This window comes from Cajanus cajan, chromosome 1 (assembly GCF_000230855.2).
Source record: "Cajanus cajan strain Asha chromosome 1, NIPB_CcT2T_4, whole genome shotgun sequence".
Taxonomy (NCBI): domain Eukaryota; kingdom Viridiplantae; phylum Streptophyta; class Magnoliopsida; order Fabales; family Fabaceae; genus Cajanus; species Cajanus cajan.
The window spans coordinates 19,756,916-19,779,776 of record NC_138517.1 but is presented as its reverse complement, the minus strand read 5'-3'; the positions used below and the strand labels follow the sequence as shown (position 1 = coordinate 19,779,776).

The 22,861-nt window shown below is 34.7% G+C and overlaps 1 protein-coding gene across 1 annotated transcript; it reads right to left on the bottom strand.

Moving 5' to 3' along the window:
- Window positions 1-14,804: 14,804 nt before the first annotated feature.
- DCP2 (decapping 2) lies at window positions 14,805-21,491 on the bottom strand. The gene is made up of 8 exons (XM_020376295.3): window positions 21,185-21,491; window positions 19,345-19,496; window positions 18,315-18,442; window positions 17,247-17,342; window positions 16,881-17,033; window positions 15,850-15,953; window positions 15,695-15,762; window positions 14,805-15,256 (listed from the first exon to the last, which is right to left on the bottom strand). Exons 1-8 carry the CDS (start codon window positions 21,253-21,255, stop codon window positions 15,072-15,074), a joined length of 957 nt encoding a protein of 318 aa, XP_020231884.1. The 5' UTR covers window positions 21,256-21,491; the 3' UTR covers window positions 14,805-15,071.
- Between the last annotated feature and the right edge of the window lie 1,370 nt (window positions 21,492-22,861).

The window sequence follows — 22,861 nt, the reverse complement described above, 5'->3', positions numbered from 1 at the left end:
GATCCATTATCTACCAAGATTTTAGCGATGTGATACTCCTTGCACTTTATAGAGATGTGCAAGGGCTTGTTGTGGTTTGATCCCTCGGCGGGGATTTCTTCATCGATGAAGGTGAGGTGATCATTAGCCTTGATGTGACTAACAATCCCCTCAAACTCGTCTTGGGAGATAGTGTGCGACACGTATGCCTCGTTCAAGACTTTCAACAGAGCTTGCCGATGCGGTTCGGAGCATAGGATCAACGACAACAGCGTAATCTTTGCTGGCGTCCTATGAAGTTGATCCACGATGGAGTACTCGCTCTGTCGGATAAATTTTAACAGCTTGTCAGTCTCCTCCTCGGATTCTTTTTCCTCGGTTTTCTTTTCTTCTTTTTCTTTATTCTTGGGGGCTTTGTTATGAAGATCATCGGGAGTGTAGATCCTACCACTCCTAGTCATGCCCCCAAGTCCAGCGATGTTGGAGATATCGCTGTCGGCAGAAGAGTGGATGTCGTATATCCACGGCACAGCCTTATTTGATTTGTAAGGGAAAGGCCTTGGAACTGTGATCCTTAATGGTGTTGGACCTTCCCCTTTGTTTGTCTTGATTACCAACAACGGAGTTGACGTGTGCTCGCTTGGCGCGGTTGTTGGCTTACGCTTGATAACGAACGGCGTGTGATCCATTCTTTGAATATACGCATCGATTATTTCTTTCTTTTTATTAATGTTTATTAATGGATTACTAGGAGAGATGTATGAATGACTCCTAGATCTCTCCATGATCTATATGCATGATATGAGATGATGAGGTTGAATATGCATGCATAGTGTTTATTCAACTAAGCATTATCATGTTTTTAGGATGTTCCTAAGATGATGCATGATATTGCTTGGTTTGGATAAATAACCCTTTTTTCTTTTTTTGGGTATTTTTTATTTTATATATTTTTTGTATTTTTTGGGTGAAAAGGGAAACTACCTATATGAATGTGATGAAGGTAGATGTTAACACCATGCAATGGAAGATTCTTATTCCTATTTATTCTTATTTTAAAAAGGAATAGGAATGTTGTATGTTTAAAGAAATGCAATGTATGCTCAAACAATGTCACATAAACAATGCACAAACAATTCACTCATCCACGAACAGTCACGAGCGAATCACGAGGTAGGGGTATCCTGCAGAAATGGTGCATATTCAAGGTGGTTCTAACTGTTCTCACCAGTCCAAGGCCCCCAAGGTGCCCCCATTATAGGGACCCAATTCCTCTCATCGTAGGTCGATGGAAAGCTCCAACGCACCGTCGGACTCAAGTTCATGGTTATCACCTTGAGTGATGTTTTCCGACAACGGTCTACGGGCACCTATAGACCCATTCGACAACCGGCCGTACTAACATCCACTCCCTATGGTTAATCACTCATGCCCCCGGGTATAGAGGGAACTGTTGTGTGCAAAGGTTTGTGTGCAGTTTTTATTTCAAACAATTGCGTAAATTTAAAAATACAACAGTTATTAAAAGCCATATAATAAATCATGTTATCATACAAGCAAGGGGTAACGAAGTAATTTTTAACTATTATTTGTTAAAAATAATCTGTCACTAAATGGGACTGACTCTCGAGGCTTCCCCAGTGGAGTCGCCATCTGTCGCCACCGGCCCGAAACGGGCTTTCGGCATTCGCGAAGGATGGTTGGACTCGTTTATTTGTTTAAAAATATGGATTGCTAGAATGACGTATTCTCAAACTGAGACCTTGTCAAACGAGCAATTTTATTAAATGATTCACCAATCCATATTAATCCCAAGCGGGACCCTCCATGGATTAGTGGTTTTCGTAAAAGGAGGGTTCGTGGAGTCGCCACCAATGTTTTACTCAAAACATTGGAAAAAGGGATAAGGCAATTGATTTTATAAATCAACTTTGGCCATTACAACCAGAGTTGGGTAAGGGAGTCGGTTACGCGTGGGGAAGGTGTTAGCACCCCACAGCGCCCCTTTCGGGTTCCCTATGACAGATTATTTTCTAAAATAACAACGTAAAATTACTAAATTACCCCTATTTATTATAAGCGATTATAAATTAAATATCTACATGATGACAGTTTAAATATGCACACAGAAAGCAGTAAAAGGAAGGATTTAAGAAGAAACCTCTTGAAGCGTGCTTTTATATATTGAGTAAAACTGGGAAGCTTTTTGGCGTTCCCTCGCTCTACAAGCTCGCTCGCTCCTTCCTAAAAACTTTTGACTATGGAAATCCGGAGGATTTCCCTTCGACTAGGTTCGAATCTCCAAGCTAAGTGCTCGGAATTCCGGAACTTCGTCGGATCGACTCCCAGAGAGGTTCCTAAGGCAGAGCACTGCTCAAAAACCCCAGAACACTCAATAAGAGAGTCAAGAAATGGTTGAAAAGTGTGTATTGACGTCAAATGACGCCATATTTATAGGAAATAGGAGCAATACGGGCGCTGGGGTCAATACGGCCCGTATTGAGAATTTGTTCTTCAATACGGCCGTATTGAACTCAATACGGCCGTATTGAAGTTCACAAATCTTCAATACGGCCGTATTGAGTCCAGTACGGCCTGTATTGAAGTTGGTCCCCAAGCAGCCCGTATTGGTCCCAATTCCTCCTATTTTCTATTTTTAGCTATCCTAAGACCTCTTAGACCTATAGAGAACCCTCCTTGGGCCTTCTGGAAGTCCTTCTGGCTGATCCTTCTTCAGTCTTCGAGAGTCTTCAAGCTTTATTTCCGACCCGGACAATTTTAGGGGTCTACATATACTAGTATAGGTTTCATATATTTGGTCGTGTATTTTGGATCACATAGATTAGGGTTTTTGGGCCATAGGTTTCTTGGGCCTGTTTTTGGGCTTAATGGGCCTTGGGTATTTTGGTACCCAATATTGGACTCATTTTGCTTCTTTTATTATTTCTTGGTGTTTGTGATAGGTTGACCATTGTATTTATGCCATTAGAGTAGGTTTTGAGAGGAAAAGCTTAATTAGGCAAAGTTAGCTAAATTAGGTCACATTTAGATGTAATTTGAGATGCATTTGGTGCACATGTGCTAGCCTAAGGTTGGTTGCACATGATCAGCCCCCAAATACTCTCAAATTAACATCAAATGCAACCTAAATGACATTTGGATCGCACATGGGCTGGCATGTGGCTGCCAAAAAGTTTGAAATTCAAATTCCATTTGAATTTCAAAACTTTAGGTGCCAAAATGCAAACTTAGATGTGTGGCACCAAAGCTAGCTTCCCTTGTCTATAAATTGAGCTTTCCTTCACTCTTTGTACTCACTTTTGAGATAGATATTCATAGCATTTTCTTTAGCCAAATCCTATCATCTTAGAAGTCCAAATTCGCATAGAATTCTTAGGGTTCCCTAGAAATCTTCCAGGTTTAGCACCTATTGTGAGCAATCCTTTTCTCCCTTAGCCTAAGTGCTTCCAACTCCAGAATTCTCTGCGTCAATTCCTCTATTCTTCATCCATCTTCACGCACAAATCCATTCAAGGAAGGTCCAAGGGACTTAGAGCAAATTGGAGAAGGATTCACCAACCATTTCTTCAAGAATTTGCCATCATTTTGATGATTCTAGATCCATCATGTTTTATAAGTTTTAATGATAACAAACACTACATTTTTTTAGTAAGAAAATGTTGTGTAAAAGTTGTTGTTTCAAAGTGTGTAAGATGAAGTGGCATCTATAAGATGAAGCAAATCAAACGAAGCATAAAACCTATTCCCAATGATCACTATTTATTGTGATCGACGATTTTAAATGTTCATTTATGTTGAAATATATTCCCAATGATCACTATTTATTTATGTTGAAATATATTAAGGTTTAGATGACTTATTGACTTCCATTGTAGAAAATCCCATTGACGTTGGAATGCCCAATAACCGGACTAAACCTCCATCAATAGTTTTGAAAAGGTTCATCGAGTTGCCACCAATATTTTACTTAAAACATCGGAAAAAGAAATGGTTTTCACAAACAGAGTTGGGTACAGGGGTTGATTACGTGTGGGGAAGGTGTTAGGCACCCTACAACACCTAATATTAGTACCCTATGACATATATATCATCAAGACAAAGCAAAGATTACTATTTTTACCCCTTTATTAAGCATGTAATGATGAACTATCTACATGATATCTATTCTAAATCATATTATATAAAGCAATAAATAAATAAAAAGTAAGAGAGATTGAAACCTCTGAAGCAAGCTTTATAGCAAGAAAATGAAGGTGCTTTGTGGTGGCCTCCTCGCTCTGTAATAACCTCACTTCCTCTTGACAATTTTTGACCAAGAAACTTTGAAATCCCCAGCAAAGATCCAAGGATTTCTTAATTAGGAACTACGATGAGTTTACTTTACTTGGAGTAACCTGAGGAGAGTCAAAAGAGAGAGTCCAAATTTTGAGAATTGGAGTGTGTGTCTAGGGAGGGGGGGTTGACCCCTTTAAATAGTGTCATTAAGGTTGGAACGGTCATTTTCCCTTTGGAACGACCATTTTCAACCTAATTTTGTGTGTATTTTTGTGTCTTGGAAAAGCCATACTCTTCATGAGAACGGTCGTTCTCAGAAACCACGAGTATGTTCGTTCTCATGAAGAGTATGCTTGTTCTTATAGAGAGTATGTCCATCCTCATGGATCTCAGGCTTGATTCCTGGGTTATTTGGCTCCTTGGGATGCCTTCTAGGGATCCCTTGCTTCATTTTGAAGTATCCCAGAGTCTTCACGTTCCTTTAAGGGTCACTTCTCTTGTCTTTAGAAGCTTCTCGTCTTTGGATTCTCAACCCAGACAAAAATTAGTGTCTATAGATGCCCCTCTTACTTGTCCTTCAAATAGAACTTTTTATTTCAGAGGCAAGTAAAGACGTTGATACGTGTCTATCCAGGCCTTCATATCTCTAACGTTAGCAGATCCTCTAAATCTTGAGTGTTCTATACAACAATCTCCAAGCTAGATGTAGATGTTGATTATTTTATGTGGCCTTTCTAGGCCTATTGGGGATTTTAAGTATTATCTGAACTCAACCTCTCTAGGCTAGACAAGAATTAGTGATTCTTACCGACTGTTGAGTATTCCTTTCTAAGCCACTCCTGGCTTGTGAGTATTTCTTTCTAAGCCACTTTTGGCTTGTGAATATTCCTTTCTAAGCCTCTCCTAGCCTTTGAGTACTCCCTTCTAAGCCACTCCTACCTTTTGAGTATTCTTTTCTAAGCCACTCTTGACTTTTGAATATTCTTTCTAAGCCACTCCTGGCTTTTGAGTATTTCTTTCTAAGCCACTCTTGGCTTTTAAGTATTATTTCTAAGCCACTCCTAGCTTTTAAGTATTCTTTCTAAGACACTCTTGGCTCTTGAGTATTCTTTCTAAGCCACTCCTGGCTTTTTGAAAGGTTTCCTTAAACTGAGTTGCCTCTTCTCTTAGGTGATTATACACTAGGGATTGTATAGTTCAAATTTAAGTATTCTTTCAGTAAAGCCTCTCCAGGCTTGGTCTCTTCCCCTAAGGAATTTGGTTTTTTGCATGAGTTCTGTTGAACTGAGCAATCAATGCTGGAGATGCCTCTTGACCTTAGGCGGGAAAGTCCAACAAGGATGATAGTTTGAAAGTTGCCTCTTTGCTAGTCAAAAATCTGACTACTCTGATAGCTATAGGGATATGTTCAACTAAAGTATTGTTTATCTAAAGCCTCTCCAGGCTTGGTATGCACAGTTGGGGAAGAGGCTACTCTTTACTCGAATTCTGCTTGTGTGAATCTCGGTTACCTAGTTGTCATTCTGATTTGACTGGGTATCTTTGCTAATAGCAAGTCACCCAGTTATCAATATGACTTGACTAGGTACCTTTACTCATGTCAACTCTTTCCCCTTATTCGAATCTCAAATATCAGGTAGCCTATATGGCTGTTAATCTTTGCATAGCTCTATTCATTAGGTATTATTGACAAAGCCTTTTTAGGCTTGATTCCCATTGGGGATGCTTTTGGGACTTGAGTATTATTTGCTTAAAACATTTTCAGGCTTGTAATAAATCTCTAAGGAGATGATAATCCCTTTTGGATTCTTGATACGCAATGTCATTGGGGAATTGAACCCATATTGCATGATAATCAATGTCGAGTGCTTGACGAAGAACGTCAACGGGGAGCTCTGTATGCTCCAAGTGCTTGTTGTATTAGCCTCTTGCATAGGCTATTACCCATCTGAGGATTATTATGCTGGATGTTCTCTTGAACTTGTTCATTCCTCTAGAGAGATTTTTTTCAGCATTGTGTCATTGAGAAGGCTATGCTTTAGCTACTATTGCTGGGGAGTGGACCTTATTGTCCATTAGCCTTCTTGGTTGACATATCTTTGCTTTCCTATGAAAATGTGGGCCATTTGTGCCCCTGTCTTAGATCTTTTATTCGGTAGTCTGGTTGGCTTTTTAGTCTTGTACAACTTCGTCAGGGAACTTGAAATTTTTTTTTATTTTTCTAAGCTTCGGCTTTTTCTACACGATGAAGCTTAGCCTTTTACTGTGTATTTTTTTCCTTTTCTACACTTATTTATTTTTGGCTTTTCCTTTGCTAAAACTAAAAATGAAATACAAAACTGGAAGAAAATAACATTTCATTAATTGAAGGAGTTGCATACATAAAGCGAAAAGTTCAACAAGAACAGAACTACAATAAAGCGAATCTAATAAAGCCTAGTCATCAACCAAAGGTGATGGGAAGTATCGCCTCATCCAATCGAACATCCATTCTTGATTTTGCTGGATCTTAATGCGATGGCGATCTGCTGCATCGAACTGACGCTCTAGGGTAGCAAAGCGACAATCCACCTACCCGCTCAAGAGATCTAGGTGTCAACCATACTGGTCGAAGCAGGCCTCAATAGCCACATGCATCTCCTCTATGCGGCATCGGAGGCCTCCCACATCGTCTTGATGCTCTGGCTGCTACTCTAATGAATCTCCTACTTCAACATCAAAGTCAAAGTCAAAGAGATCTGTAGTGATCTCCCACCTTAGGGTACAGCCACTCCCTTCCCTCTGGATCATCTTCATGTTGAGGAGGACGGTAGGGCCAATAGGCTTTGGGATTGGGCCCACATCGTCACTATCCTCAATGACTCCATGGAAATTTTCCAAATGAGTAAGCAGAGATTCAACGAGGATATAGCCCGAGCGCCTCTTAGTGCCTTCCCTAATCCCAAAATCATCTACATGCCTTAAGAAGAAGGCACCTGGGTTGCACTTCCAATCCTGCATCATGTAGTAGAGGGGGAAGAGGTTGGCACGAGTCATCGACCCGTCGCTGTCTCGACATACATGGATGGACCCTGCCATAAGCTTGTGGATGATGCGGAGTGCGGGGTCTCAAAGATTTGAAGTTTTTGTCATCTTCAGCATGATTGGAATGCTAGTGAGCTCCTTCCACATGGCATTTACCAACTCCTCGACTAGCCTAGCCATCAAGGCTTGCTGATACTCTTGAGTGGCAATGCGCTCCATCGGGACGAAGCTATCATTCACATTGAAGTCCTCTAGCTTCGAAGAGTGGTAGCTTCCACTCATCCAATAAGACACCCTTGGAATCTCAATTCCATTTGGTGACCTGGTGACGCGTTAAGACACCAAGGCCAAGAACTCTCGAGTGGCAGACTGGAATCCCTTTTTTTGTGGTCCCTAGCAAAAATTCCCAAGCAATGTTGGCTAGGTACTCCATGACCTTTTTTGCAAAGCCAAGCTCTACCAAAAATTCAAGATCTAACGCCCTTGTTGAACAGAACTTGAAACTCCTAAGAAACTCGTACTTGTGTCAGATGGCATGGCTCATTTCTTAAGGAACCACCAGAGAAGAGACCCTTCGGCACTTATCTTGCCTTCGGCTCATGATGACTAGACTAAGAAAACTAAAAAAGGCTAGAAATATGCAAAGGAGAAGGTAGAGGAAGGAGTAGATTGGAGTGGTATGAGGACGGGGAGGGGACCAACTTATATAGGCCTCAAAATGGTCCTGGAATAGCTGTTCCAATGGGTATGCCCGGGAGAGTATGCCCATTCCAAAGAATATTCCCTAGAATATTCCTCCTTTTGGTGGTAAATAAATAATACCCTTTTATGCACGTTCGTGCCATATGCACGATATGCATGGACGTTTGTACGTTGAAAATGAAAATGCAGATTAATTTTAAATTTCAAGAAATTAATATATACTCATTAATGAAGGTGTGGATCGTTAACCTTGATTGTGCCTGATCCATTTGTACTAGGGTGTTCTCCTAAACTTGAGATTGTACCCTTTTGGCCTTTTTCTGCCTATACGGGATATAATCCTTATATCAACTCTTTAGATCAAATGTTCCTAGACTCAATTCTAGGAAATTTCCATCCCCAGTCTGTGAGTATTCACTGTGCATATTATGTGTATCTCTCCAATGTTGCCTAAATTCCATATAAGTCAGGAGGGAAGAGAAAGGAAGGGATATATTGATTTTGCAAAAGGCTATTTAGAAAGGTTTTTCAAAAATAGTCTTTAGAAGAATGGTTGGTCTAGGTTAGTCGGTGTTTTAGGCTAATAAGCGATTATGCTGAAAGTAGGAAAATCATTTTCCACACTAGCTTAATCTATATCTTTTCAAGAGTCAAGTAATGACTTGGGATTATTTCTTTTAGTCGGTGATCTTCCTGAACCGCCTTTTGGTTTTCAGCTCGGGATGCTACTTTCATGTCCTAACTTTTGCCTAGATTACCCTCTTTGTCGATTCCCTAGCGAACTTTTCTTTTGATCCTACCTTTTGCCTAGATTACCCTCTTTGTGGGCTTTCTAGCGGGTCATGTCCTAATTATTGCACAATCCCCTTGGTGGATTTCCTTCCAGGCTTTTGCCTTTATTTTATGTTTTAAGACACATGTCTTGTTTGGCTTTTTCTGTAGCATTTGTGAATCAAGAACCTTTATTGTTTTGGCTTTTAAAGGGGAATTTTCCTTTGCCATTTTTATTCATTTTGAATTGGATTTTTATCCACAAGTCATGCTAAAACCATTGATTAATCGCGTGCATTGTACTTGATGTCAACACAATTTTAGGCTAATGCTTCTAATGACGTTCTTACTCTAAACGCACTGGTTTATTCTATGTTTATTAGCAGGGTCTAGAATAGATATGATAGAAAAGAAAAAAAAATAGAAATATAGCATTTAAAGCAACGTCTTTGATTTACACGAACCCATTTAATGTATCTTGAGGGCCTAGTCATGCCCCGAGTTCATGATTCATACACAGACTAAATAAGGGAGAATGCCCCTTATAGAGGTTTGGTCCACTTGACCACCAGAGTTGGTTTTTTTTTTTTACGTTTGAAAACTAGCACTTTTGAAAATCTGATGCAAAGGAAGATTTCTCAGCTCTTTCTCCCTTGAAGCAGTAGCTAGTTGATATCCCAATCCCTATCTTCTTGGATTATCTTGGAAGTCGGGTAGCTCTGGTACTCCTTGAGCATTTCTACCAAGCCCTTGTCCTGGCTAGTAACCCTTCTTGATTAGCATTTGTGCTACCATGCTCCCATTATTAGAGATTTTCTCGATATGAGCAATATCTAATTCTTGGAACACGACTTCCAGGGCTTCCTCCGTCGCATCCACGTATGGAATGGTTAGTGGCTTGCTGTTAAGCATATCTTCTTCAGCTTGCCATCCACCACGAACTTGACTTTCTGGTGAAGCGTGGAGGGTACAGCTTTAGCTTGGTGAATCCATGGCCTTCCTAGGAGGCAACTGTAGGCAAGAGTGATATCCATCACTTGAAACTCAATGTTAAAGGTAGTGGGCCCTATTTGAATGGGAAAAGTGATATCACCCACTACTTCTCTTCTTGACCTGTCAAAAGCTCGAACTATCATGTTGCTCGAGCACATCTGGATCCCTTTGGTAGATAGCTAGTTGAGTGTGCTCTAAGGTAGCATATTCAAAGTGGATCCGTTCTCTCTTTCTGAATCTTTAAGCTTCTTTATATAGGTATTTCATGAAGATGATTATTGCAAATTCTTGAGTATCTCTCATAAGGTTGCTTCGTTTATCTGGGTCTTCCCTCCTTATGGAGAGAGGTGTTTGTTGGTGTATTAAATATGAGCATTTAATGCACTTTACCAAATTGTCATTTCTTATATGATCAAGGAGACTATTTATCACCTTTAAGGTACCAAATAGAAGAAATTGTTATGTTTTAGACTTGACTTTTTTTTAGACTCTACATATTTTGAGGGATTTGTTTGTCCTTTTTCTGACAAAAAATACGTCTCCTTTCCTTTTTGAAGTGCAAGTATCAAAGAATCTTTTGTTCTTTTCAATCTATTAAGGAATAACATAAATAAAAATGATTTGGTTATTAAATATCATAAATAATATATATTAAATGCACAGATGAAGTGGTTCATCTGAGAAACTATATATTATCATAACCAAAATGTCTATTCTAATTATTCTTATAGTATGATCTAAAAAACTTTTCACTGATAAAAACGTCTAAATTTATTAATATTAAAACTAGTACCTTGGATCCAAGATCATTTTTTTTATCTAACACAACTTCTTTTTTCAATACGCATCTTTTGGTAATTGCATATACCAATAATACTCTTTCACCTTTGGAAACTTCAAAACCCTCCCTATTCCTTTTTATCCTTATTTCGACACCATTTTCATACCTTTCCTTTTCAATCTTTAGCACCAACCTCCCTTTCCTTCCTGATCATTGCCTTTATCTTTTTTTTTTTTTTTCTTTCATTCTCTCATTTTGCTTTCCCCTTTTCCCTCATGATTGGCCACTAGTGCCTTTTTCTCATTTTCCCCACCAAGTTCATATATTTTTTTCATAGTTACACCAAAATCTAATTTGTATTCTATTGTTGATATATAATCTAGAAATTGTTGTCATCAAAAGAGCATTTATAGTGTTCATACCGAAAGGAAAACAAAAAACAATTTGAAAGATTTTTAAATAATATTAGATGTCAAAACCCGATTGATCTTAACCCAAATCAATCTACTAGTTGTCAGGTAGTTCACTATACATTAATGACTTAACTCGACCCCATAGTATTTTAATTAATTTGGATATTTTTTGTCAAATCCGATCCAAATCAACACTCCTAATATTTTCAATGTACTTCAAATACTTTACCTTTAACTTATATATATTACTATGTCACTTTTTTATTTAACTAATATTTTAATCTTATTTTCTCAATGATAAAAAAAAAAGACTAATTTTTATTCTTTTTTATTTATCAAGTTATTTTAAAAATTACAAATTTACCATATTACAAACAAACCAAAATTTACTTTAAATGTTTATTTTGAAAAACTAAATTCTAAAATGTAATTAATCTTATAACACGAATGGATTGTCTTGAAACAGGTATAGGAAAGAAAAGGAACTTGACCCTAACCGCGACCGGTAGAACCAAAGTTATCAAATAAAGAAGTGTGACCCTGACCGCGACCTGCTAGTAGAACCAACACTATCAAGTTCTTATACAAGAACAAAGAAAAAAACTCTCACAAATGAGAAACTCAAAATATATTAATATTCAATTTCATCTGGATGCTTACAAGATGCTCCTATTTATAGGCTAAGATAAGCAACCTATCACTTACATGTATTAAATTTCCACTAAGCTCCACTAACTAAGCAATAAAATCCCATTAATTTCCACTAGCGTTTATTTTCCACTTAGTAGCCTAAAAGACATCGAAAACTATCTAATTTATTTTAATAAAAATAAATAAAACAAAAATTACAATAAAATAAGAAAAAAGGCTTAAATAATTTTTAAGCCCAAAAGCTAAGTAAATCATCCAAATAATGTCCAACCCACTATAGCATCTTTAGTAACTAGTGTTGGGCTAATTGGACTCTTCAATATATATATTATTTTTAACTATTTTTGGTCTTCTTCCTCTTATTGGGCCTTCCATAAATTGAAAGTCATATTTTAAAGAATTGGACCTTGGTAGGTGCCTATCATTCCCACCCTCTTCGATGTGATTCATCCTCGAATCAAATTCGTCTTCTAGCTTTGTATATGGATCCACTATCTCATTGAATTGTTGCGCCCATAGAATCTTTATGTGAAATTCTTCCTTAGGCATCAAGACAAAAGAATTTATAGGATTATGTTGGAAAGAAGAAATAAATCCACAATGAGTTCCTTCAACCGTTTCAGAAATTTGAATTTTTGAAAATTCAAATTCATTTTCATTTGATGGTTTGCTTTCCTTCTTTGGAACAACTTCATCAAAACCCTTCAACAGAGAATCAATACTTGTAAACAAAGGGTTAGAACATAAAACTTTGCATTCTTTTTCTTCTCTCTTTTTCTTTCAATTGATTTTTTCTCATCTCTATTTCTTTTATTCTTTCAATTTCAGCTTCTTTTGATTTCTCCACTGTCTTGTTTTTCTCCATTGACAATTCCCCTTTGAATACTCCCCATTTATAAGTGTGTTGCCTTGGACTTCTAAATCTAGATGCAAATTCAAGATTATCAAATTTTGCATTTAGGAGTTGGAATCATGTTTGAAACTCCTTCATCAACAACTTGATATCAACATCCATTTCTTTTTCATTTTTTTTAAGAAGATAAAAAGGTAAAGGATAGATAATACCTGATTCAATAGCCGAAGCTCTGATACCAAATGATAAGAATTTGGAACATGAATGGATCGTCTTGAAACAGGTATAGGAAAGAAAAGGAACTTGACCCTAATTGCAACCTACCGATAGTACCAAAGTTATCAAATAAAGAAGCGTGACGACTTGCCGGTAGAATTAACACTATCAAGTTCTTATCCAAAAACAAAGGAAAAAGCTTTCACAAATGAGAAACTCAAAATATATTAATATTCAATCTCATTTGGATGCTTACAAGATGCTCCTATTTATAGGCTAAGATAAGCAATCTATCACTTACATGTATTAAATTTCCACTAAGCTCCACTAACTAAGCAATAAAATCCCATAATTCCCACTAGCCTTTATTTTCCACTTAGTAGCCTAAAAGACATCAAAAACCATCTGATTTATTTTAATAAAAATAAATAAAACAAAAATTACAATAAAATTAAAAAAAAGGCTTAAATAACTTTTAAGCTCAAAAGCTAAGTAAACCATCCAAATAATGTCCAACCCACCGTAACATCTTTAGTAACTAGTGTTGGGCTGACTTGACACTTCAATATATTATTTTTAACTCTTTTTGGTCTTCTTCCTCTTATTGGGCCTTCCATAAATTGAAAGTCGTATTTTAAAGAATTGGACCTTGGTAGGTACCTATCACACCCTTAGAGTGTGTTTAGATGATAAATTTAAATGAAATAATTCATTTATTTGAAGAATTTTAAATTCTTTGAGGTGAAATACTTTGTTTGGATGGAGAATTTACAAAGAATTTGAAATTCAAGCATTTGTGAAATTCGTTAAAATAATAGAATTTCAAATTCTCCCAAAAAAAGTAAGAATTTGAAATTTCTCATATTTTTTTTTCTTATTTCACATGTGTATTTTTATCTTATCTCTTATCTCTTCATATTTTTAATTATTGAATATTCAAAAATATTTTTAAAATTATTAAATATTATCTAATATTAATTTTCAAAATTATTAAATATTTAAAATTTGGCTAATATTTATTTTTATAAAATTTAATTTAAAAATCTCAACATATATATATTTTTAAAATCAATTTTACCATGGTAGAATCAAATTAGCATATTCAAACTAATAATTTAAAATTTAAAAAATTTGAATTGAGTTATCCAAACAAAACATTTTAAGAATGATAGAAATTGAAATCAAAGTAATTCAAATATCAAAAATTTCAAATTCTTTGAATTTGTAAAATTTCTCATCCAAACACACCATTAAATTTAGTTACGGAAACAATGAGAATAAAATTCTGAAAACTAGATTCCAAAACTTTAAAATTTTTCAAATAACCATACCAAAAATTAATTTTCAGAAAATATTTTTGTCGAGAAAAAAAAATACAAAACCAGGGAGGAAAGGTGAAAAAAAAAAAGAGTTTAAATAAAATCCCCCTTTTGTAGTTGGACATCCCCGTCTCCAACTCAGTGGTATCCATATAAGTAGGCATATTTGACATATTTGACAGCGCAATATTATTGATCCCCAAAATCACCAAGGTTGTGCAAGTTAGTCCACAACTGCCATCGTAGATAACATGGAACCAAGTAAATCAATGGACCAATAATTTCCCAAAATCACAAAAGGGAAAACTGAAAACTTGGTTATGCAATAGACAAAAAGAGATGTTAAGTGATACATGAAATGTTAATCATGGGTCGGATTGTGTAAACCTTTTCATAAGCACATCTAAAAGAAAAATTAAATAAATTAAATTTCTCCATGAATTAAAATTAATTTATGCATAAATTAATTTGTAAAAATTCTCTTCTATAAATTTCTTCAAAATCTTATTTTTTAAATGCATAAATTAGTCTTAATTTATAAAAAATTTAAAATTTTAAAAATTTAAAAAATCTATTAAAAAAAAAACTTATTTGAATTTTTTGTCTTACTTTTCTCCCCTATAAGTGTTTTCATTTTTTTTTTTTTGGTAATCCAAGATTTTTTTTGTTAATTAAGTCCTTTTAGATAAGTTTATCCATCAACCACGTACACAGTCACCATAAAGTAGCCAGTTTTTTTTTTTTAAGATTTATAATGGCATTACCATATAAATCAGTTTCATTCCATTTGAGATCGTGTGTAAGAATGAGTGGTAATCGGGGGAGTAGCGCTACTTTTACATTGGACTTCTCTAGTTTTACAGATAATACCACACTAAATGAGAACACTTTTTTAGGTACAAATACTTCCTGTACATAATGTACATATTACTCAATCAGACAAGTTGAGAAACATGATGTACAGCAACCTAATTAGCATGGAGAGTGAGCACTACCAACTTTGACATACCAATGAAAGATATAGGGGAAATCAATTCAGATATGAGAAACTTTACAGGAAGGATGCTGGACATTCAAGAAGAAAATGCAGCTTCCATTGCTTGTAAAATTAGGGCAGTATCAAATCTGAAATACCTAAAGCTCCTGCCAGGCCCCACATCAAGGGATTGAGAATCAGATTCAGGTTTTGTTGGCTGGCTATCAATTACTGTGGAGCTACTTCCAATAGAACCGTGTTTTGCTTTCCACACGCAAATTCCTTAACAATAAGAAAAGAATTGTTAGCATTCCCAACTAATGTAAGAATGTATATGGAAAATGTAAAACGATCAAACTAGAAATTCATGGCAGTACTAAATTTGAAACAGGTAACATTTATGCAAGCTCATACACAGTTGATTTTCCCTTTGAATCCATTGACAAATCCTGCACTGAAAAACCTTCATAGCAAAGAAATCTGAACGATATTGTAGCTAATTTCCAATACTAACAGATCTCACTTCTCAAGCCTCAAGTCAAACGTTCATATGTAGATGTAATGCAACAGATTGAACTAGCTGCTAGAAATAAATTGATCCCAACAAAGCCAAGAGTTGAGAAACTAAACTTCAACCTTTGACCTCAGCCCTCGGGCATTTAAACAATAACATAACTGATGTTTATAACCAACCAGTATTTGGGGTGAACCAGGACTTACCTTTAAGAGGCAAATCGGGTCTTGGAGCCATAGCAGGTTGGTGTGTTGAGATCCATGATTTTAATGATCTGCATGAAGGTAGTGAATCTTTTTGAACTTAGACAATACATAAGACATTCATTGAAACTATCAACATCATATGCAGATGTACTCACGCCAAAAAAGGGGCCACCATATAAAGCTTTAGGCCAGTTATCCCACGAGATATCACTTCATCACTTGCTGGCTGAAGATCATCAAGCCGGTGCCATGCAATTTCCTGCACAGATAACACAATTTATAAGTATTTTGAAAACCTACAGTTGACAATCACAAAAAGATAATTTTTCCATGAACTTTAATTAACTTAAGGAAAAAGAAAGGCAATCTTGTTGAAAGTTCTTGGCCACAACACATTCAATTAGAGGTGCAAGGCACAAACAGCACAGATCAAATACATATCCAAAATTCAGAGTAATAAAGATTCAAATTAGAGGCAACAGCAGTCCACACCTACACAAGGGATGAAATTAACAAAGCAATAAATAGAATGTACCAGTGTTTTTAAGTAGCCACTATAGAGCTGCTATAACACCTATTGCATTGTGGAATTCCTTGAATCTGCGATCATGACTCAGTCCACTATAGCGGGAGCTATGGTGTCATGTTTGCAGCATGATCCTACATCCTCTAGTCATCTCTGCCATGTCTCCAACTAATTGAACTTTTGAGTTATTGTTATGTCATTTTTTATGCATTTAAGTTTTGTTCGCAAACAATTTACATTTTTATACATATATGATTGATATATATCATATTTTAACTTTGGCAGCATGAACTTTTGGCAGTTCTGAAATGTGGCTGGTGCAGAATGACTACATTTTCAACAGTATTTCAGTATATTTTCCCCTTATAGTTATACATGGGGTAAGTTTGTATTTGTCTGTCACAAGGAGTTTCATTTCCAATATGGAGATATATTGGTTAGAATTGTGGCAGTCTGAGCACTCCAACTCTGTTTTTATTTTGGTTTATCTGTTTTTGGAAATTGACTAATCATCCCCCAATTGTACTTTTCCCTTCTACTCTAATGAAATTTCTTATTTTATCCTATAAAATAATGTAGTGAAGATAACTATAATGTTAAGCACATCGGATGATAAGAAACCTAAAAATAAATTCTTATGAAGTATAAAGAATCACATACACTGATTTCCTTTTTGGTAAGTGGTGCAAATGCTGTATCATCTTTCACTCCAGCAATAATGTAAAGTCTCACTCTCTGTTGTCCAAAAATAACTTCAAGGTATTCATCCTTCTTAAGAAGTTTTGAAACATCAAAACCTGTTTCTTCCATGACCTGCATTCACCACCAAATAAGAACAAGGAAAAACTAAGCCAAAACTAATAATAAGACATAAATTAGCCAATTAATATTACTTAGAATTTTCAATCTATATCAATTTTGTTATGTATGGGTAAGATCTTTCCTAGACCTACAGTCCAAAAGCACATGAAGAAAGAGTCATTTATAACCAGACTGAGATTGATAATTGTAAAGAAGCATGCTTACTTCTCTAATGGCACATGCATGATCTTCTTCATCTTTGCTCTTTTTGCCACGAGGGAAGCTCCAACTTGTACCTTTCCATCCCTTCACTAGCAAGCACTGTCAAGTGCCAACAGCAGGCATGTAAGTAAATATGGCTCAACATAGCAATAAATAACTATGAAAGAATCATCAATACTATACATATCAGATGAGAGTTGAAATGATCTTCAGTGATGTTCTATATGCCATCTCCAACATTTAATAATTTCTTTGCAATGTTATGTTTATATTTTGTTTGCCTTTGAACAAGACTGTTTACTTTCAATATATAAAGTTTCAAGAACACCTTTTGGGAAATGACACAGACCAACTTTCCCTAAAAGCTTAGGGTGTCAGGTGGTGATGAGTATAAGTGGCTTTATTATATCCCTTATAAGTCCCCTTAGATGATGCATGAGTCCCCTCTAACTTGTGTTGAAACTCAAGTTTGCATAATAAGAATGGGGGCACTCTTTGTCTTAGTCTTAACCACTTGGTCAGAGACACTGCCACATTCGTATTTTGGCATGGACCAACTCTTCATATGTTAGGTAAAAGATTATAAACAGCCTAATTATATCTCTAAATGAAACAAATAATATTATCTTGTTCTTCAAAAGATGTAAACCAAATGCAGTTATGAAGCGCATACATAACATAACTAAGTCAAGAAATGACTGCACATACAATACTGTGTAGAAGGAATACTTTATCTTCCCTGTGTATGGGGGGGGGGGGGAGGGGGGAAGTTCCATAATTAATTTGCTAACTTATAATTTAGAAAAAGCTATGGCTTTTTCCATCACTTCACAACTCAACCAGGGGGGCAAAATTTATCCTCCTAATGGTCAACTTTGGAACATAAATAATTTAAAATTCATAAGACAGATTTTAAACATGTTCATACACACTGATTACAGTAACTAAAAATCAAAACATAGTCACAGACAAGATAAGCCCCCAGCACTAGCGAAAAAGATAAGCAAATAGAATTGTCTAACTACAGAAAGCAAAACATAAGTACTGCTAAAGGTGTTAATTCAGGCTTACCCTTTCATATGTTTCATCAAGAATTATTGCTCCAGTTACAGGAACTCGAACCTTATAGGATGTGAAGTCCTTGAAAATATCATCTATATGAGCCACGTAAGGCTTCAAAACATCACAACTATTGAACACTGCTATATGTTAAGGAAAATGGCATCTAATATATAAATTGATATGGAAAGAGTGTGACAACAAAAATAAACTGCCATGATGACTAGTTTAATTTTAGGTAAAGCCTAGACAACTCTGCCTAATGATGTCCAAGAAGTAAATCATAAACACCTGGTAAAAGAACACAATTGAAGAACATGGTTCTAATACTACATTGTCTTAATAATAATTATCATTGTCAATGTGCATCCACGCACAACCAAGCATGTGATGTGAACAAGGCTAACAAGCTGAGAATAAGCACAGTCCTCGTTGATGAACTCAAAAGCAACAATACATAGGATTTTATGAAGGGAAAACGGGGGTAATGGGGCAAAGGGAATCCAAATGGGAGCCTGTAAACATCTTTTTGTGCCATATCATGCAGAGAAATTTTCCACAAGCAGTTTTGCAAATGTTCAATGTTATGTTACATTCAGTACTAGAAGACTAGGTGGAAATAAAAGAAAGAGAATAATTTAGATTCTCCCTTTTTACCAAGATTTGGTTCATATATTACAAGGAATAGCATGGGAGAATAATAGAACGTGTCAATCATGAGGAGCAACTAATTTTTTAACCAAATTAAAGGTTTTAAATTCTGAGTAAGGAATAGACATGATTCACAGCAGAACATTATTGCATTGTTTCATCTATGGACAATATATTCTCTGCTCACATTCTTTCATTTCGTCTCCATGTTCCAATTCAAAGAAAATAGACTATCATGTTATTTTCCTTTTTTAATAAAAACTAGGAAAGAAACTGGTGCTTGAAAGAATTGTTCATAAATTATTATAGTCAAAAGGAATAAGATTGAAAAACTTATATTCAACTACAGTAAACAGAAAGACTGAAAACAAGACTGTTATAGCAAGGATACGTAAAGATGTGAACTCTTTCAGATTTAATGACTTCAGAGATGGATTATTTTCTACAGAATTATCTTCATAAAACCAATGCGCATACTCCACAAGAAACAAGATCCTTTCAAATGACTGAAGATCTTCCTTTGGCACATTTAGCACAAATCGGCTGCAATATAAACAACACAAGAACCTTCATAAGAAAAAAAAAAAAAAAATAGGAAGACACAATTGTACTCAACAAAATAAAAAGTGAAGAAAGTCAAAGCAAAAGACTTTGAGTGTTACAGAGTTAAAGGACACTATCACTGTATGTCTATGACTTCATTTCAAAGATCTTCACTATTATTACAAAATAAAAATAAAAAACCTGAACGATTATTATAGCAAAAAAAAAAACACTATTATTATGCTTATAGAGAGTAATCCATAATTAAGCAGTTGCAAAATGAACCTTTTTAAGTTCAACAGACAATATCCAGCAGAACCTTCTCTTTCAAAAATTGTATAGGAGTGTACCAAGTAAGAATAATATACTCATTCAGCAACTGAAAAGAAACCATCATCTACAGCTTGAAGCTTAATTTACTATCATATATTCTTACAACCCAAAATTACATTGATGAGGGAATGCACAAAATCATCCGAAAACTCCATGCCCATACATTTATTAAATAATAATAATCACGCTATAATGTGTTTTAGGTCCTTAATTTTTGGTTAAAATTGTCTTTAGTCCCTATACAATAAAAATGGTGATAAGACCAACTGAAAATTAAGGAAACTGTTCTGACCTCAAGTCCACTGCACCTAAGGTACGCCCATTTTGGCACTCATGGACTTCACAGTTTTGTACTAAAAAAATGCCTCTATGAGTTAAGACAGGATTTTGTCCTTAAAAGGTGTCTTAGTGGATTAAGAGAAAGCAGGGTGTTGATAAATTACTCTAGCCTCGACTCATACATGATATGGTACTTTCTCGCACACTGAAAGATAAACTAAAAAACATTTTATCCTAATAATAATAATTGAAGATCTCACATCAATTAATTATATGACCAAATTAGTGTATATAAGTGCAGAGAAATCCACAACTTCTAAGTCAGTTTTGTAGAGTTAAGTTAGATTCCAATCCATTTCTTAAAATGGTATCAGAGCATATCCTAACAATTCTTGTTGGGCATATCAGACCACCTCATTATTGGGCATTATACAACTACCGCAGATGTTCAGTCATACAAACTTCACGTTCAAGATATCTAATCCTCAACATGAAAGGTGTGTTGAACATCCTATGTCGACTAATAGTATGGTCAAAATTAGTGAGTGAGAAGAAACTTTCACCTTTCAAGCCAAATTTGTAAGGCTAAGTTAGATTTCAATACAATTTCTTAAGAATAATAATATTTTTTGGTATAACCAAGAGGAATTTGGGACTTCCATGAGGCACCCAACTAATCCCCTTTCTCACCAAATACAAATAATTTTATCTCATAACTCCAATTGCAACCTCATTCTCAAGTCAAAGATCGATCCTAAATCCTTATGTTATAAAAAAAATTCAAGTATCCAACCACTTGTACAAACTACATATACAAACCACAATGATACTAATCATAATTTTCATCAACAGTCACCAGCTGACAGTACTATCAGTTCTTTAGGTAAGAGAATACTATTAATGAGAAGCATAAAGCGCAATATTTCTAATGTGGGTAAAGAAAACAGAAAACAGAACAATTGAAGGTTTAAAAAACAAAACAGAAGAAACAAAAAGGTTCCTAACTTTCATTGCCCTAATTTTCTGCATTTTTCTGGAAAACCAAACAGAGAAGCGAGGAAAGAAAAATGAGAGACCTGCAGAGATCATCAAGGAGTTCTTGAGGTGGAAGACCGTTCTTAGAGGAAGAACGGTGATGATTAGACATCGCTGCCCAGTGCCAATTATCAAACCCTAAAAAAAAAAATGCACAAAATGGAAAAGCCTCTTCAACAATTTTCTATCAGTTCTTTTCCCTCTCTTTTCTTATTGAACACCGGAAAGAAAACCACTATCGGCTCTCCCCCGAACCGGATCTGATCTTAATCGCCTTGAATATTGAGACCCGTCACTCAAGTTCCACCAAAACCATTTCTCAATTGAAGTTTAAATTATGATGACATTTTTGCGGAATTTCACCCTTAATCTAAATTTATTTATGTATTTTTTTACAGTAAATTTATTTATGTTAATGCATTCGTTTGAAAACTAATTAGTTTATTTAATATTTTTGTGCTACTTTCTGCTTATAAATTATTAGGAATTTTTTTACATAAATATAAAATGTATAGGATTTTTTATAAATATATACACTCTAATTATTTATATTACAAGTAGAATTTTAGGATCAAATCATTGGTAGAGGATTAAGATAACAAATATGCATAAATAGTATTATTATTATTGTAATTTTTTATTGAAATAAATCATTACAAGTATATAAAAAAAATTTAATCAAGTATAAATTTCATATAACTAGTCAAATAAAATTATTTCATAAATAATTATTTATAAAAATAAATAAACAAATCATGCAAATGGATGAAAAAATGAGTGAAAGAAACTACACTAGAAACATCATGAAAATAAGCCAAAAAAAATGAAAATATAAAAGGGAAAAAACAATATTTTAATATGTATATTTAACATAATGCTTTTATAATATTTTTTTAATATATAATGTAAATTTAAATTTTAAAATTAACTATTTAAATTATAATATAAAATTATTTTAATTGTCAATAATTATTTTTTAAAAAATTATTAAAATTTAATATAAAAATAGATTCAGAAGAAATATATCAAAAGATATGAAAAACTAATACACATAAGAATAATATTTAAAAATAAATAAATAATAATAATAATAATAATAAATAAATAAATAAACTTACTAGGTTAATCAACTAAATACTTTGTTCATAAAAAGATATAATTCTTTTTTGTTAAGTTGCCTCCTATAAAAATAAAATGATATCTCAAGTCATAGCTCAAAAGATTGTGACCGTTTTATTAACCTTTATAATAATTAAATTAACCAACATTATTTATCACAAATAATAATAATTTATGTCTCTTAACTTAATTGTCTAAGATTTAAATCATAACTTTATATATAGAATGAATTATATTGAAAGAAAAATGCATACTTTATATGCGTTCACAATCTTTCAATGAAAATGAGTCATTATTTTCAAATAATAAATATTTCGTATCAATATTATAATTGACAAAAGAAAAAACTTATAAAATCATTTTGCTCCCCCTCTACTCATGATAAAATATTTTTTTCTATTATTTTAAAACATTTTTTTATTAAACATAAATACATTAAAATTGTTGAATTACAAAGGAGCTATAACTTCCCTATGTTACTGCAACGCGTGTAAAATACAAGGCGAGACGCAAAACAAACGCTGGTAGCCTACTTCCCTTTGTTACTGCAGCCTAAAATAGTTTGACTCGTTACATAACTGAAGTGGTTCATAACAATC